The sequence below is a fragment of the Hippoglossus stenolepis genome, chromosome 3, assembly GCF_022539355.2.
Source record: "Hippoglossus stenolepis isolate QCI-W04-F060 chromosome 3, HSTE1.2, whole genome shotgun sequence".
Classification (NCBI taxonomy): domain Eukaryota; kingdom Metazoa; phylum Chordata; class Actinopteri; order Pleuronectiformes; family Pleuronectidae; genus Hippoglossus; species Hippoglossus stenolepis.
This window is the reverse complement of record NC_061485.1, coordinates 13,834,289-13,849,330: the sequence shown is the minus strand read 5'-3', so window position 1 is coordinate 13,849,330 and position 15,042 is coordinate 13,834,289. Positions and strand designations below refer to the sequence as shown.

Here is a 15,042-nt window from a genome sequence, read left to right as displayed (position 1 = left end):
TAATGGGATGACACCTGGAACTCAAAGTACCATATTGAGAGAAACATGTGCCTGTTTTACTTAAAACAAGTAGATAAAAGAGAGCGGTGTCCTGTCACACAGAAGTCGGCCCAGAGCAGGTCGGATTAACAGACCTAAAGCACGTCACAGGCATTAGTCTTTCTGGCACAGACGATAAATCGGTCACTGAAGGAATGATTTAATTTTTGCAACATAGATGTGACGTCTTCTCACCAGACTCTGCTGCCTCTGATAAAAACATAAAGGGTTTGAGGATGTTGAAAATGCCTGTTGTAGTTTATTTTCTAATAAACTTATTGTCTAGCAATTGAAAAATTGGGAATCTAAATGAGAACTCTGAATTTCGACAAGTCAGGGAGTAAATGGCGTATGGACACTGCAGCATCAAACCTGCTTGAATCCATCTCTGTTTATTTAGTTCTGATATGTGGCTGTGTGCTTGTTTTGCTGCTGCCACATCTTCCGAATTGACCTGACGCCTACAATATTAATATTAATGTGTAAACACATTGTTTATGCACATGCACCATTGTGTGAATCGTTCAAGGACACCACACTACACAAATGAGCCACTTTTCACTCAACTCCCTCAATTTGAATTCGTTCCCTCTCACCGTTGACCAGATGAATCAGTGTTTAACTTTTTGACGTCAAAGTCCTGTGATTTTTCCGTCTGAGTCCTATCATGAGGGAAGTGAAATAAATTCCAGAATAACTGCAGCTGTACTGGGTTCCAACAAAATAACCAACAAGTAACAGCAACAGTTTATGATGCAGGCCACTAAAAACATGTAAAAAGACCAGTACAACAAAGTAATCACACGGTTAGGCTTCATTTTTCCAACCCACAATTGGTCTCAAAATTCAAATAAGTATATTAGTGACCACCACAGGAAGCTTCTAGCCTGATTATCCGAGTAGACTGACATTTTCTTGCACATTATTCAGTCATTTAGCTGCTATGGAGGAAATTAATTTCCTCTGCAACAGTGTATAGAGATAAATTCTAATACATGTTGTGATATTCCTGGAAGGCAGGGATGCCGCAGTACTTGGTGTTACCGGTATTTCACAGTGTTCAGGTGCACACTGATTATAAAACTCGCTCATTGGCCTCCACTGTCTTTTTAACATTGTTAACCCTGCCAAGGAGGTTTTATCTGCGTATAGCAGCATTACACACAAATTACAGGACGGATTACCACGAAACTTGGTGGAAGGATGAGGCATGGGTCAGTGAGGAACCTCTTAGATTTTAATATAGATCCGGATCAGGGGGCAGATCCAGGATTTGTTTTTCACTTTCTTTAACACTGCGAGGTTTAGTGTTTTATATATTTTTGTTGATTACTCAGAGAATGATTTATGGATCCTGATGAGAAAAATCAAGCTTTTACACGGCTAATATCAATATGAGTGTGAAATTTAGTGCAGCCTGATTTATTTGTTTTAATTTTGAGGAGACTGTTGGGCCTTGATGGAGGTATGCGCTCTCCTGAATGCCATTCTAGTTTACATTGCAAAAGTTCACACAGGCCAAAACAAGTTTTTTTTATTAAATATGACTTTGTCTGAGCCTTTTTTAAAAAAAATTCTGTCCTTGTGTTTCAGCTGTAGTGCCCGTGTTCATCAAATAAAATGAAAAAAAACTCCAGTTTGTAAACTACCAGTGTCAATTTAGTCGATTGCTACAAAATAAACTGAAAGTGTCTAATCTAACATAAAAAAAATCCAAGTAAGCACACCACAGATATTGAGCCAACACAACTCTTTGCCTGTAAATTCTCCGGAGTAATCGGTAGCACCAGTGTTATCACAAATCTAATACCCAGAGGAGACCTTTCCACACACTGGCCTCCCTACTGTAAGGTGAGCCGTATCATCACTGTACCTCCTTCCTCTTTATCCATCCCAAGTTTGTAAAACCATCGGTGTTCTGCATGAATGACCTGGCCGCTCCTATAAAGAGTTTCACTAGAATAAAATAAATCTTTTACAGCCATTTGCAGAATGTAGCTCCAAATGTGGCATGTAATGTTGTAGAAAACCCAGACTTCTTTTACATTTGTTCACCTCGTCCTTATAGATTGGCAGGGCTGCAGCGGGGAAAGGCACAACCACAAGGATTATAGTCATTCTGATGGATGGCAATGGGACAGATTAATCGGCTGCCGTGCAACCCTCACTTATCTGATTTAACTGCTGCTCCTCCCTTTCTCCATTCTTAAAAGGCAGAATTATCTCTCCTGCAGCAAATGAGATGTAATGTGTGTTTGAATGAAAAATTAGCCGAAAGATAACCCTCTTCTATAGTTGCCCTGAATAGAAGTGACCTGTGTAGCTCTTGAGTGGCTTCGGCTCATTATGTCATGTGTTTCTGAAGTGACAGAATGACATTTGTTCGGTTGATGACATTTACGTCCCAGCTCTCGTACTGCACAAGCCAGCCAGTTATCAGGAGCCGTTTATTTTGTAACTTCCTTTCATGCTCGGAGTGAACATCTAATCTGTCTGCACACGGCTGGAATACTGAGTCTGTTGTTGTTCTGAGATATGTCACTCAGGTTTTGCGGGCTTCTCCCTTTTTCGTTTTTGTTGTTGTGTAAGGATGAAAATTGTTTGATCGCAGCCTGAGTGCACAGGCTTTTATTTGCTTTTTGTAAATAACCTTACCGATATCAGTGTTGTATAGCAAGGAGTATTTCTTCCCTTACACGCAGGATCAGTCAAAGTCTGTGCACCTGTGCTTGTCGGTAAGATAGAGCTGAAGCAGCAGGAGAACTGCTGGTGCCCCGGCCATCCCCGCCATCAGCAGCAGAGACTGTGATCCTCGCCGCTGTCGCCAGATCGCTCGGCGCTTAAAGAAGTTGTTGATAGTTTGTCCTGATTTTCAGATTGTTTGGGGTCGATGTCTGTCTATCTTTGCTTTTAGAAGTATTTGTTGAAAAGCTTTTATTGCACTTAACATAACGAGGTGTTCATTTGCCCGCACTCTGCTCCGCTCAGTTTGTGCAGGGAGGGGCTAAGACACAGGGTGAAAAAGAGTTGAGAATCGTGACTCTTAAAGACAGAAATACCCTGTAGACGAATCTTACACTGAGCAGAAGTAAGACTAGGTACATAGTAAAAAACACATTTTGTTCTTGTTCATTTAGTTCTCTTTTTTTTTATACAAGTACATTCGGTTAAAATATGAATAAAATGTGTATTTATATACATTTTGAAGACTTTTGTGTTTTACAACATTTCACTCGAGAAGAGAAAGGGAAAAGGGGAAGAAAGTATAGATTGAAATTGCCCACTGGAGAACAGGGATAGTTCTGTGTCTGGAATTTTTATATTGTTGGTAGCTTACATAGTACACTTACTTTATTGGTTAGGGAACTGGTAAATGTTTGAAGCAACTGCAAGCATTTTACTTCAGACAGCTCTGCCTAAGAATATATATTTTTTCTGCCAGCCCAAATGGGATGGGAGTAAGGCATGATCAAGTGTTCAGTTGCCTCCAGTTTGTACTATATATTTCAACAATATTTCCCAGAAGTGTCTAAATGTACATCTAACCTGAGTTTTACTTTCAGTTTGAGCTTCGGTGTGAAACATTTGAGAGGAATTCACTGAAAGTTTATACAACTGGGTATTACATGTGAACTAAAACTGCTTGTGAGGCAAGTGATATAAGTTCACATCATCAGGTCGGTTCATACACATTTCAAATATACTGGATTTCATTTGGCAAATAATAATATAGATTTTTTTTTTAACGTTCAGAAAATTTAGAAATGTTATAGATTGATAGTTCTGTTATTTAGTCATAAAGTGAACATAAACGCATTGGCCTATGGATCCAGATTTTTGTATTATTTTTCAACTTTTCAGTTCCAACATGCATAGTTGTTCTTGCAATATTGGCTGATATACACTGATGATATCAGTGTATAACAATATTGTGTTCTGGCTGTAAAACTCCAGATTTAAGCTAGACCTTTATTTTACTGTTATTTTCACAATTTATTCGTGACTTTAGCTCAACATACTTTCAACTGAACTATGCAACACTGCTGTCCTTTCTCTGAACCCCTGCTTTGGGCTTTAGTCAAGGTAGCCGATGTCTAGCAAATCTTGAAGCTACTGTAGTAACCCTATCTCTCAAAGTTGCTATGTCTTCATGTTAATTATTTGGTTCTCACATATTGATTGAGGTGTTCATTCTCAGCAAGGTTAGCCTTGGAAGCAGGGTGTTTATACGACTGGGGGTGATTGGCTGCAGTGTTAGAATTAAAAATAGAAATTTTGCTTTAACCTTTAATAAAAGTATCGTCCTTTTTTCCTTTTACATGAAGGCTTAACAGATAAATTTGTACACAAAGCTCTTTCTATTTGAGTATGGCAAACGCACGCTCCACTTTATAGAAATCCCTTATGTGCAAGCAGCTTTCTCCTGCCTTATAGTATTAGTATTGCATTCATAATAGGCTCTGTTCCAGGGCATGGAATATTGGAGTTGTTCTGGTACAGACATATTGGTAAGTCTAAAGCCATGACTGACTAATTTAATCCTGCTTGCTAATGCAGTCATTAGTCAGAAATGGAGTTCATATCCATTCCAATATTTGCCTGCAATCCAGAACTGATAACTCCATAATCTTTCAGGTGGTGTTTAGAAGACAATTGATGTTAATTTAAGTCCCTTTACAAAACAGAGGAATTTCCTGGTGCACTCTTTTCCTATTTTAGGGGCATATTCAGTGGAGAGATGGATGAAACAAATACTCTTTATATGTCTCCATACCCCACAGCCATGTTTATGATTGTGCTCTGGTTGACGCGGAAAAACATTTCAAAATAATCCTGAATCACGCTGTCTTTTTTCGAGGCATGAGGGCGCACAGTGTCTTTGGCTGCAAGGTGTTTATACATAGCAAGACATAAAGCCACCGTTGATCCCTGGGTGTTGTCGTGAAGAGGAGTTCACATATCTTTTTCATGAGCCAGTAGCAAAGTTGCCCTATATCTGCGGGGAATTGGATCATAAATATTGTGTTAACCCAGAAAAGTTAAATTCCATGCATGCTTCCTTGTTCCCCTGATCCCTCAGCTTTTGTTGTTGCATTGGCCCATTGTACCCGAGAAGAGATCAAGGGGACCCCTGTCGGTTGTGAATTATTCCTTTGTAGAAGCGCTACTGTAGGGGATAGAGGATTAAAAGAGCAGACAGTGGATGGGGATTCTACAGGAAGTTGGTTTGAAGCACACACTGCACATGAATTGTTTAAAGTGGAGTATTTTCTATTGAATTGCGTAGATGGTGTATTTCTGTTGCTATTTAAACACAGATGTATTTATTCTGCACCCATTCTTAATGCTAGGTGTAGCGCTGCAGGAATATACCTTGTTTGGATATTTCAATCATATATGGACAATTACCACTGAATGATGAATTTCCATTGTGTTTACATGCTTTCCAGATGCTTTGGTGCTTTGAGGGCCCTGCAGCCGAATTAATATGAAAGAGTCATTGTCCTCGTTTTCTCAGTTTCCATTATAGCCATATAGAAACCTCCCTGCTGCTGTAGCAGTCATGATGTCAGTGTTTTCAGTTTAGTTTGTGTAACAGCCACTATAGGTGATTTGGGGTTCTTGGTCTACATTTTTTATAGACTCTTGTGTCTTCTGTTTCTGCAGGAAACCATGGACCTCGACGCTGGGAAGCCTCATATCCAGAATGTGCTGCGAAAAACCAATCACCTGTGGACATTACAGATGAACAAGCTCTGGTTTCAGAGGAGTTTCAGGAGCTGGTGTTCGACAAATTCAGCGCTGAGTCCTCCAACCAGACCACCATGAAAAACACTGGAAAGACAGGTGTGCATCAATTTGTTTTCTTTAGTCACTCGAACTTTATAGTAATGTATTATTATTATTATTATTATTATTATTATTAGTAGTAGTAGTATTGTTTAGCATTTTTGCAGTGGAGTTTAAAGTGCTTCACAGCTGAAATATAAGCTGATTATACAATGAGACGGTAGAAATGTAAAGACGGAATTAAATGGGTCTGTAGACTTAAGCAAATTAATTAAAAATAAATAACAAAATAGATAAATACAAAATGAATGGTCTGTAGATTAAATTTAAATCACAGTACTTGATTAATTGAATTACATAGGTCAACAAAATCTTTTAATTTCTTTGGGGTAATGATTTGTTGTTTATTTCAAATTTCACCAGGATGTGTAGGGTGCAACACAACTGTTAAGTGCAGAATTAAAGGATCTTACTGGATTTTTGTATCAATCGGTTAAGGTCCCTTTTGATTTTCAGGTATTAAATTCACGTACTTGTAGACACATAAAAACAATGTAGTAATTTGATCCATAAACATATTTAAATATCCAGAAAGTTTAACACTCTGCAATATATATTCACTTTATGATAATAAAAAAAAGTGTTATCCAACCAACCCTAGTTTAAATCAAACTAGTGGTTTTGATAATTCCTCTGTTATTTGCCTTCATTGTGCACTGCTCTCACTTTCTCTCTTTGCACACAGCCTGTTTGCCTTGTTTACAGAAACATTGTGAAGCTTACTTGATTAACTGGTATTTCAAACTATTGCCACATTGTTTTTTTAATCAACAAATCCATGGGCTATTTGTGTGAAAACCCTGACCTTAATTGATCTCCCCTGCTTTTGGTGCAGTTTCTCTCCGAGTAGTGTCATCTTTTGCGTATGATCATAATGAGAGTTGTTAGCCTCCATGACAACCAAGGCCACTGGGACAACGGCGCAACGCTTCATCTGCTTATTTACAAAGATGGAAAACAACAAGGCTGGCTGTAATTTTGGGCACATGCAGTACAGAGGGAATTTTAGATTGTTAAACACTGTGGAAATCAGGAAAGTGGAACCACATTACCACACAAATATTATCATGCAAAGGCTCCTGAGAAGAGGCCAGCAAAATATTTAGAAAATTCATTTCATGATTTTCAGAAATCCATTCAATATCCTCTTGTCCTAAACCAGTATTTTTATTTTGGTTTGTTATAGAACAGTTTGTTACTTCTCCTGTTTTCTTTTGGAATTTCAATGAGATGACCAGTGGAATCTATTTTTACATTGAAACATATGGTTTTGATTGAAGTACTACATTACAAAGATTCAATGTACTGTATGTTTGAATATAATGTGTGTTCCTGACGTGTCATCACATTTAAAGTGGATGGATGGATGGAGGGTTTGATTGATTGATTGATTTACTGCCGCTCTTTAGACGGTAGAGCAGCAACCAAAGTTGAGAACAAGGTCAAAAGCAGTGAACAAACTTTTGCTCAACCTTTATTTCTAATGTTGCATTTGATTCACTTCACACTTAAAATGTGGGTACACCTGTCTGAGGATGCTTCTCTTTAAGACAGTGTTGGTTATTGATTCCAACAGGAATTCGTCCTTCATGTTCTTGGAAAAGAATTTCAAAGTTTTGAATGCTAGACGCTCTTCTCCAAATGAGTCTTTGAAATCGTCTTCTGTTTTCCGCATCACGATTTGTTGCATCCTTGATATGTTTTGTGTTGCAGCAAGGTCACTCTCCCCTTTTCATGCACCCTCCTTGGCAGCCTTTTGTTTTGGAATTGTTGTTATGTCTGCATGGATGACGTCAAACAAGACTAATTTTATGCAAGCCTTTTGTTGTCATTGTGCGGTCGTCAATGCACCGTGGCCCTTAGGAGCTGAGAGGTCTTACTGACACTTGATTCATTTAACACCTGACTGCTGTCAACTATCAGGGTTTTTTTTTATTCAGCATAAAGAAACTCAACCATGAAATAACTCTTCATAGTTTGGCTGAAATACTTCACACATTATATTCTTATTTGCCCATCTCCGCGATTTAATGGCCTTTTCTTGGGGGGGTTGCAGCCTATAAGCTTGATGCCTGATCATCTGTCAAGAGGAGTCACATTATGTCAGTTAAATCATTTCACTTTTTCCACTTCATCATTGTAAACAATGCAATGCGAGACAACAACATGCCATACTGTGAACTTTCACAAACCTTGGCTTTAACTAGTAAAAAAAAAAAAGGTTGACAGAAATGGAGTGAAGAGCGGCACAACTCTATTTTATTCACTGCTCCAGTGCTCTCAGCTCTGCTGCCGACTGTAAGCAAAATCGTCTAAACTACATTTCAGCAGACACTGGTACAACCTCCTCTATTATGTCTGAGAGCAGTGGCCATGCAGGAGAGACGCCCTGTGGTGCGCTATGATTTTATTACTTAACTATGAACAGGAAACACTTTTTATCACTCTGGCTGTGTGGAAGAGTGGAACATTTTTACATCGCAAATGAAGAGCAAAGGGATTATGATGCGAGTCTTGGAGATAAAACCTAGATCGTGGAAGCTGTTGTGGGAGTTCAGCATGGGACATCCACCCTGATCTGGACTTTTAGGTTAAATTTGAGGAAAATTGATCACTATTACTCTAGTTCTCACCATACCCTAGTTAGAAACAGTTGTAGAAGATATCAAAGTTGGAACATACCCTTCATATCTCTTTAATCTTGATCAAATTTAGTTCCCCAACTACATTTCTCCTGCCCATCAGTATTGCTTGCGGTTAGAGTTAAAAATCTCCAAAGTTGGTATCTCTTGTCCGACACCTTACCGCCTTGGATGATGGGGGGGCTTTTGCTTTGATGCCCTTTCTGTCTGGAAGATCTCAAAACGAAATGAAAGCCTTTATTCTATTGTACAAGATAATACAACGGAATTCAGACCTCATTCTTATAACTGTCAGTTATTAAGCCCAATGAATTGAATTTTTTTGGAATGAACAGGCGCTCACTCCATTCATTAGAAATGACTGTACTTTAACCTCATTCTCGGAATTTGGATTCGCAACTTGGATTTTTTTTAGGAGAAAATAGCTTGTGTTTCATGTTCTCGGATGTTTTACAAATAGAATCCAATTTTCAAGAATACAATCTAGTCTGTTGAAAGAATCCAAGAAAATTGCAAATTTAAAATACTGAAGTTAACCACGCTTGATCTGTCCCACAGTATTTCTATTGAGGCTGCCACTAGGGGGCGCTGAAATCAAAGCGCTCAAATCCTGCTCAGACGGGCTTTAACTTCACACTATTTAAAAGTCAATGTTGTAATTAAGAACTGAGTGAACAGATCTTAAAAGTTCATTGTGATTGATTTTGCAATGGTCCCGTGCGACTTAACCCGCTTTGAGATCGAGCTGATTGGCCGCCATTCAGGCTGCATTCCTTCGTAAAACATTCTTCATAAAATTTCAAACAACTCAAATTCATGAGGAATCGGAGGACCCCAAGAGACATTTGCATTGATCAAGGATTTACTTTCACACATACTCCCCTTCTTTCACAGGCTGTGATTCAAGGTCTTTTTGGCTAAGCTTCTAATTCCTGCTCTGCTGTTGGAGGGTTCAAACACACCCAGGGCTGCATTTCTAATGAGACTCCCAGGGCCAGCCAGCATCCTCTATCCTTGACTTTCCTTGTGCTTAACACAGGATTACACTACATCAATAACAGCAATGTCTGAGACTCATTACCATCTCTGTAAATGTTTTTGCATGTTTGCAAGCGAGTTCCACAATTATCCTCATGTGATGGCTAGGTCTTTCCAACGTGGACTGATTTTCACTTTGACCTGATGCTCTCAGTCTTGGAAATCTCCTGCATCTAAGACCTTTTCCTTCAAGCTGTGGGACATCAGCTTAAGCGGCACTGGCACGTTAATACTGCTGGCAGATTCTTTCTTGCCTCACGACAGGGGCTCAGCTCATCCCTCATCACACGAGGTTCTCCTCTCCTCAGATCTCCTCGTCTCTTCCCTCGGTTTTCCCTGGATCTCACACTTGTCTTTTTTTCTTATTTTTTTTGCTGTACTGTTCTCTCTGCTATCCATCAAGAGGGGATCTGGTTTCCCTTGCCTTGATTTCATCCATTTTCTCTGCCTGTTCATCATGTCGCCCCGTGTTTACTGACAGTCTGTGTTTGCTTGTACATTCACATCCTCTCGCTTTGTGATATGATTAAAAGTGGGCTGTCCTTCTCCAGAGACGCCAACTAAATCTCCCCATAACACGGGGGATCAGCCGACAGAGCAACGGGTCTAATCTGGCTAATGATGTCAAACGTAGACATGGCAGAGGGCTACACATACATTAACATGGAACCTCGGCCAGGGTATCAGAAATATGATGATCTTATAATAAGTTTTCAGATGTCATGGAAAACTAACACAGCTCAAATTCAAATCCATGAACGTGGGTACATTTTTTTAAAATTTTTTTTACGGGAAACAGACAATCTGAAGTTTTAAAGTGAATCCAATTGCTGTTGGCACATGGAAAACTATTCCAACAGAAGATTAATGACATTATCTGCTATGAATTTTTTAATGTCTGAGTCTGTTTAAAAACTCTCAGAGGCCGTTGCATAATGTCATTAGTGCATGGTGAAAAATTAGTGTGGCTCAACCAAAGCAACAAAACAAAAATCTGCACATCATCTCTCGATGAACTAATTGGGCCACAGTGCACTGAGTAGCCTTAATAGCCTATGAATAATAAAAGCTGCAGCATATCAAATAATTAAACCTAATGTTTAGACTAAATAGCCGATTCTGATACGATCACAAGCCTAAAGTGTTAAATACAAAGTTGACATATCCTCACAAAGACAAGTAATCTTACGGTTTTTAATTGATATGGAGATGTCTATGCTTATAACATTTTGGTCAGAGTTCAGTTTGGCTGAATTTTATGCGCATTTCTCACATTTTCTCAAACAGTGGAGACACGTTTCTAATACTTAATGTCCTAAATCTCTGGCTTCTTATAGGCAAGGAATATTAGAAGAAGAAAAAAAAACACAGATTGAATACTAACTATCATCTGTACGTGAATAACCTGACTGAAATATCAAATTCACAAGTAAAGTGGCATGGGTGAAATCGTTTTGCTATTCTTAATATTCAGGTTTAGTTTTAAGACCAAAACTGTGGGCATTGGTATTCAGAGAAGGTTCTCACAAAAATAAAATACTTCCACAGCAAATGTTTAATGATGGAGACCTGAGGCTATATAAGCAAGTGATTTTGAGGTGACATATCATTTGAAAGTCTGTGAAATTGCACAATTTAATGGTATATTTACGTTAGAGCCCAAGAAGGGCCTGATAATGCGATACAATATTAATATTCACATAAAGACTTGAATTATATTTGCACATAAACATTTAAAGTTCATCTGTACATATTAATAAAACTCAGTTAAAGTTAATATTACAATGCATTCATCATATATGAATAAATGGTAGTGACAAGACGTAAAAATGCTACAAAAATGTCAGAATCTCATCTTTTTCTGCCCCAGCATATCATTTATACATTTTCAGCAGGCTGGAAACAGGTTATACTCCTGCATAAGAGAAAATGTAAAAAAGGCCTTCTATTATGCAGTCAAAAGCAATGTCATTACAGCCCCGCAAAAAGCAAGCAAAGCAGGTGAATGCCATTATATCTTCCTAGTGAACCGTGCAACAAGTTAAAGAGAGAATGGCTTTGTCTGAAGCTGTTCACCACAGCACCCCACAGTCAACTGATGGAACGTGAAGGCCACAGGAGGAGGCTGGCAGGTGCTCTCTCTGAACGGGACATCAGTGGCATCATTGTGATTGTGCCCACCACTGACTTTGTATCCAGCGATGAAACGATTCCCCCGCATAGAGGATCTTAAAGGAGCAAACCGTGTCAGACTGTGGGTCGGCAGGTAGCAAAATACCCGTCGGCAATGTTCACTTCCTCCCAAAGTCCTGATCATTTGAGATTTTACAGCTTCTTGGCTCCTTTTTAAATCGCCTCTAATGAAAGGATAAAAGCACATTGATTAGTCCGTGTTCAAGGCAGCTTAATTAAAATCCAATTTTGTCAACAAAAGAAAAGGAAATGTGGAGTTTACACGGTTCACACATCTTGTATTTAAAAAGACCGGAACTACTGTGTCTTCTATGTCAAGTTTGGATCTCATCATTGATGTTTCTAATAAGCCCAGAGGGACAAATACCACAGGGAGCAACAGCGACTAATAAACAGATTAAACCATGTATGGAGAAAGTAGAAATTGTAATGACATTTTACTATAGACAATATTTAGATGATGTTAGAGATAGCAAACTCATCTCAGGATCTGGATAAATAGGAGCGTCACAAAATTCAAATGTCCTTTTTTTTTTTAGATAATTGAGCTGTCATTGCAAAATTAGATGAGAATTTAGATAATGAGAATTAAGTTCTGATCTGGAGATAATGGGAGCGTCAAACAAAACAATGAGCCACAACTGCTCTGGGTTTCTGTGGAGTCAGTGCTCTGACAACTAATCTCCATTTTGCTGCAGTTGCATGAATATACTTAATTTTCCATCTTTTTCTGAGTGCATCTTCCTCTTTTAAAAAAAAAATTCCTCTTTGTCTCCAGTTGCCGTTCTCCTGAAGGATGACTACTTCGTAAGAGGCGCTGGACTGCCAGGCCGCTTTAAGGCTGAGAAGATGGAGTTTCACTGGGGCCAGAGTAATGGATCATCAGGCTCTGAGCACAGCCTCGGTGGCAGGAGGTTCCCTGTAGAGGTAAAACATCCTGTTGCTACACTACATTTTGACAAACGTGCAATGTGGGTTGTTGAGGGTCAATGCTGAATGAAGAAGAGTTGTCAAGTCCCTGTAGTGAGTAGACAGATGAGTTTTTATAGACAAGTTGATATCTCCTGAACTATGAGGTGAATAGATATATATATATAATTGGAAATTTCCATTTGAGTAAAGCCTTGGAAGATGCAATATGCAACAATTCTTCATTTAAATGTCTAAAAACTACAAACCTATGTTATTTATTTTGTTGACCTGTGTACTTACAGTATCCAACAATGTTTCCAACAATGTTAAAACCCAGAGAAATGTATTCAAGGTAATGGGACGTTTCATTTTGGTCGCCTTTTAATTGCATCATATCAACTTTACACGTGGCTGTGTCCGTGTCTGCTACAACTTCAGGGGCAGACGATGGCGAGGGGAAAAACACACTTCTAATCAGTTAGCCAGTCTGCTGTTTTTTGCTTCCACTGTTTTAATTGGTCACTCATAATGGACCACGATCATTCATTACTATTTGCATGAATAAAACTTCACTACATTACCTCATCTGTCTCGTTGGCACCTGAGGCGCATCAGGTAGATTTTCATCAGCAATGATGTTGAAGACAACAACTCCCCTGATCCCAAGCTCATTCACGATGTCAACACATTAGGTATTTAGTTATCGTTTTGATCCAGAGACCCCTCGTAGATGAAGTTACGTATTCTAAGTTTAATGCTAAAATGAAATGCAAGACATTTACCTTCTAGAATTGACTGAATTCTGGCACAGACTCAATGGTGCTTGAAGTATTCTGCGGGTATTTTAGTCTTCACAGGTTTCGTAATGTCAGAGAGTTGATGCAGAACTGAGGCAGCCCATTAATGCCTCTGAAATCCAGTTCCAGCTCCTCTCAGGGAGGCTGAGGGCTGAAGATTGTCAGAGAAAACAAAATGTACTTTGGTCATTAGCTATTTTTAGGTAAACTCCAGCTTTCAAAGGATGCTGAACGATGATGCTTAGAGACTGCAGATAATACAGACCCGAAAGTGTGGGAAGTGTAGGCACAAGTGTTTTAACACGATCTTGCGAGTGCCTTTATGAAAGTTTATGAAAGTGAAATACTATATTCCCAGCATGCCCCATTAAAACCTCCAGACTGGAAGTTTTCAAGAAGCACAATTTGTAATAGAAAATAATATACATATTTCATTTATTTGGATTCTGTAGCGAGGATATCACATCAATGAAGGCTGCCTGAAAAGCTGCGGGGAAAATAAAGTTTTGTTATAGAATTTAAATGAAATGAACAATGAAGCATAAGTTTGTACTTTTCTCGTCCTTGAAATTTTTTTGGGGCTCAAAATCAAATCAGATTCACCAATGTCATTATTGACAAAAGACAAAGAACAGGCAGAAAAAACAAAAGGAGAACCGACTGCAAGTAATAAAAGAAAAGCTGGAAAAAAATAACGGACATCGCTGACTCTTGGGGCACAGATATAAAGGGTATTAAGTCTGACTGAAACCTTTTGGTTTTATTTATTCTGTCTTGTGGATTAAAGCATAAATCCCACCCTTTGTATGTGGTGCAGAGTATTTGTATTAGTGCCTTCAATTTTTTTTTTTTTTTATCATTTACAATACCATTTCTATTAACTATCTAAAATGAATATGTGAACGTGTCATATTATTACATACTTTTGAGGCTTTAAACAAAAACGTTTTCGCCCTCTCTATTGTCATATAATTAGCGTAAACACAACAGTGTATGAAAACAGGAACTGGTTGTCAATGTGTGTCTCCGTCCTATCTCCAAGCGCACAGCTCGAGTCCTCGTCGTTTGTTTCTTGGCCCTGTTCTTTGGAGCCCTCACTGCAGGCACGGCTTTTTTGATGCTGAATGGCTGAGTAATTAGATTTATTTTTTGCCACATCATTTTGTGTTCAGCGTAGTGTTAAAGGGCACCGGATTATATACAGCCATTATAAAGCTGTTGTGCATATGGCTCCTTTGATGGTGCGCTTCTAAATAAGACGATGGAATTCACTTTAATGACCAATTTGAGCAGCTGTTAGAAAAAAGCTGAGCAAGAACAAGTAAAGTGTGCCCTCCAGATGCATCATTTATAGATGAGATGTATACGGTAGATTTGCAGCTTAGCATGTCTTTGGGTAAAGAATTAGTTTTTTTTGCTTTGACCTCTCTATGATTCTAAAGCTAATGTGCTTGAAATATAAAAGGATCATGCTTTTTTAAATACATAAAAAAAGAACATCATGATACGAAACATCCCTGCCTGTTTGTACATGTGAACACAAACGTGATTTGGCAAAAAATATCCTCTAA

At 38.6% G+C, this 15,042-nt stretch overlaps 1 protein-coding gene across 1 annotated transcript in view; it reads left to right on the top strand.

Annotated features, from left to right (window-relative positions):
- Positions 1 to 15,042, top strand: part of ca16b (carbonic anhydrase XVI b) — a 96,172-nt gene that overhangs the window by 43,090 nt on the left and 38,040 nt on the right. The window contains exons 3-4 of the mRNA XM_035152028.2: positions 5,707 to 5,886; positions 12,541 to 12,689. Of these exons, the coding sequence (XP_035007919.1) occupies positions 5,707 to 5,886; positions 12,541 to 12,689 (329 nt within the window). The remainder of the gene's footprint in view (positions 1 to 5,706; positions 5,887 to 12,540; positions 12,690 to 15,042) is intronic.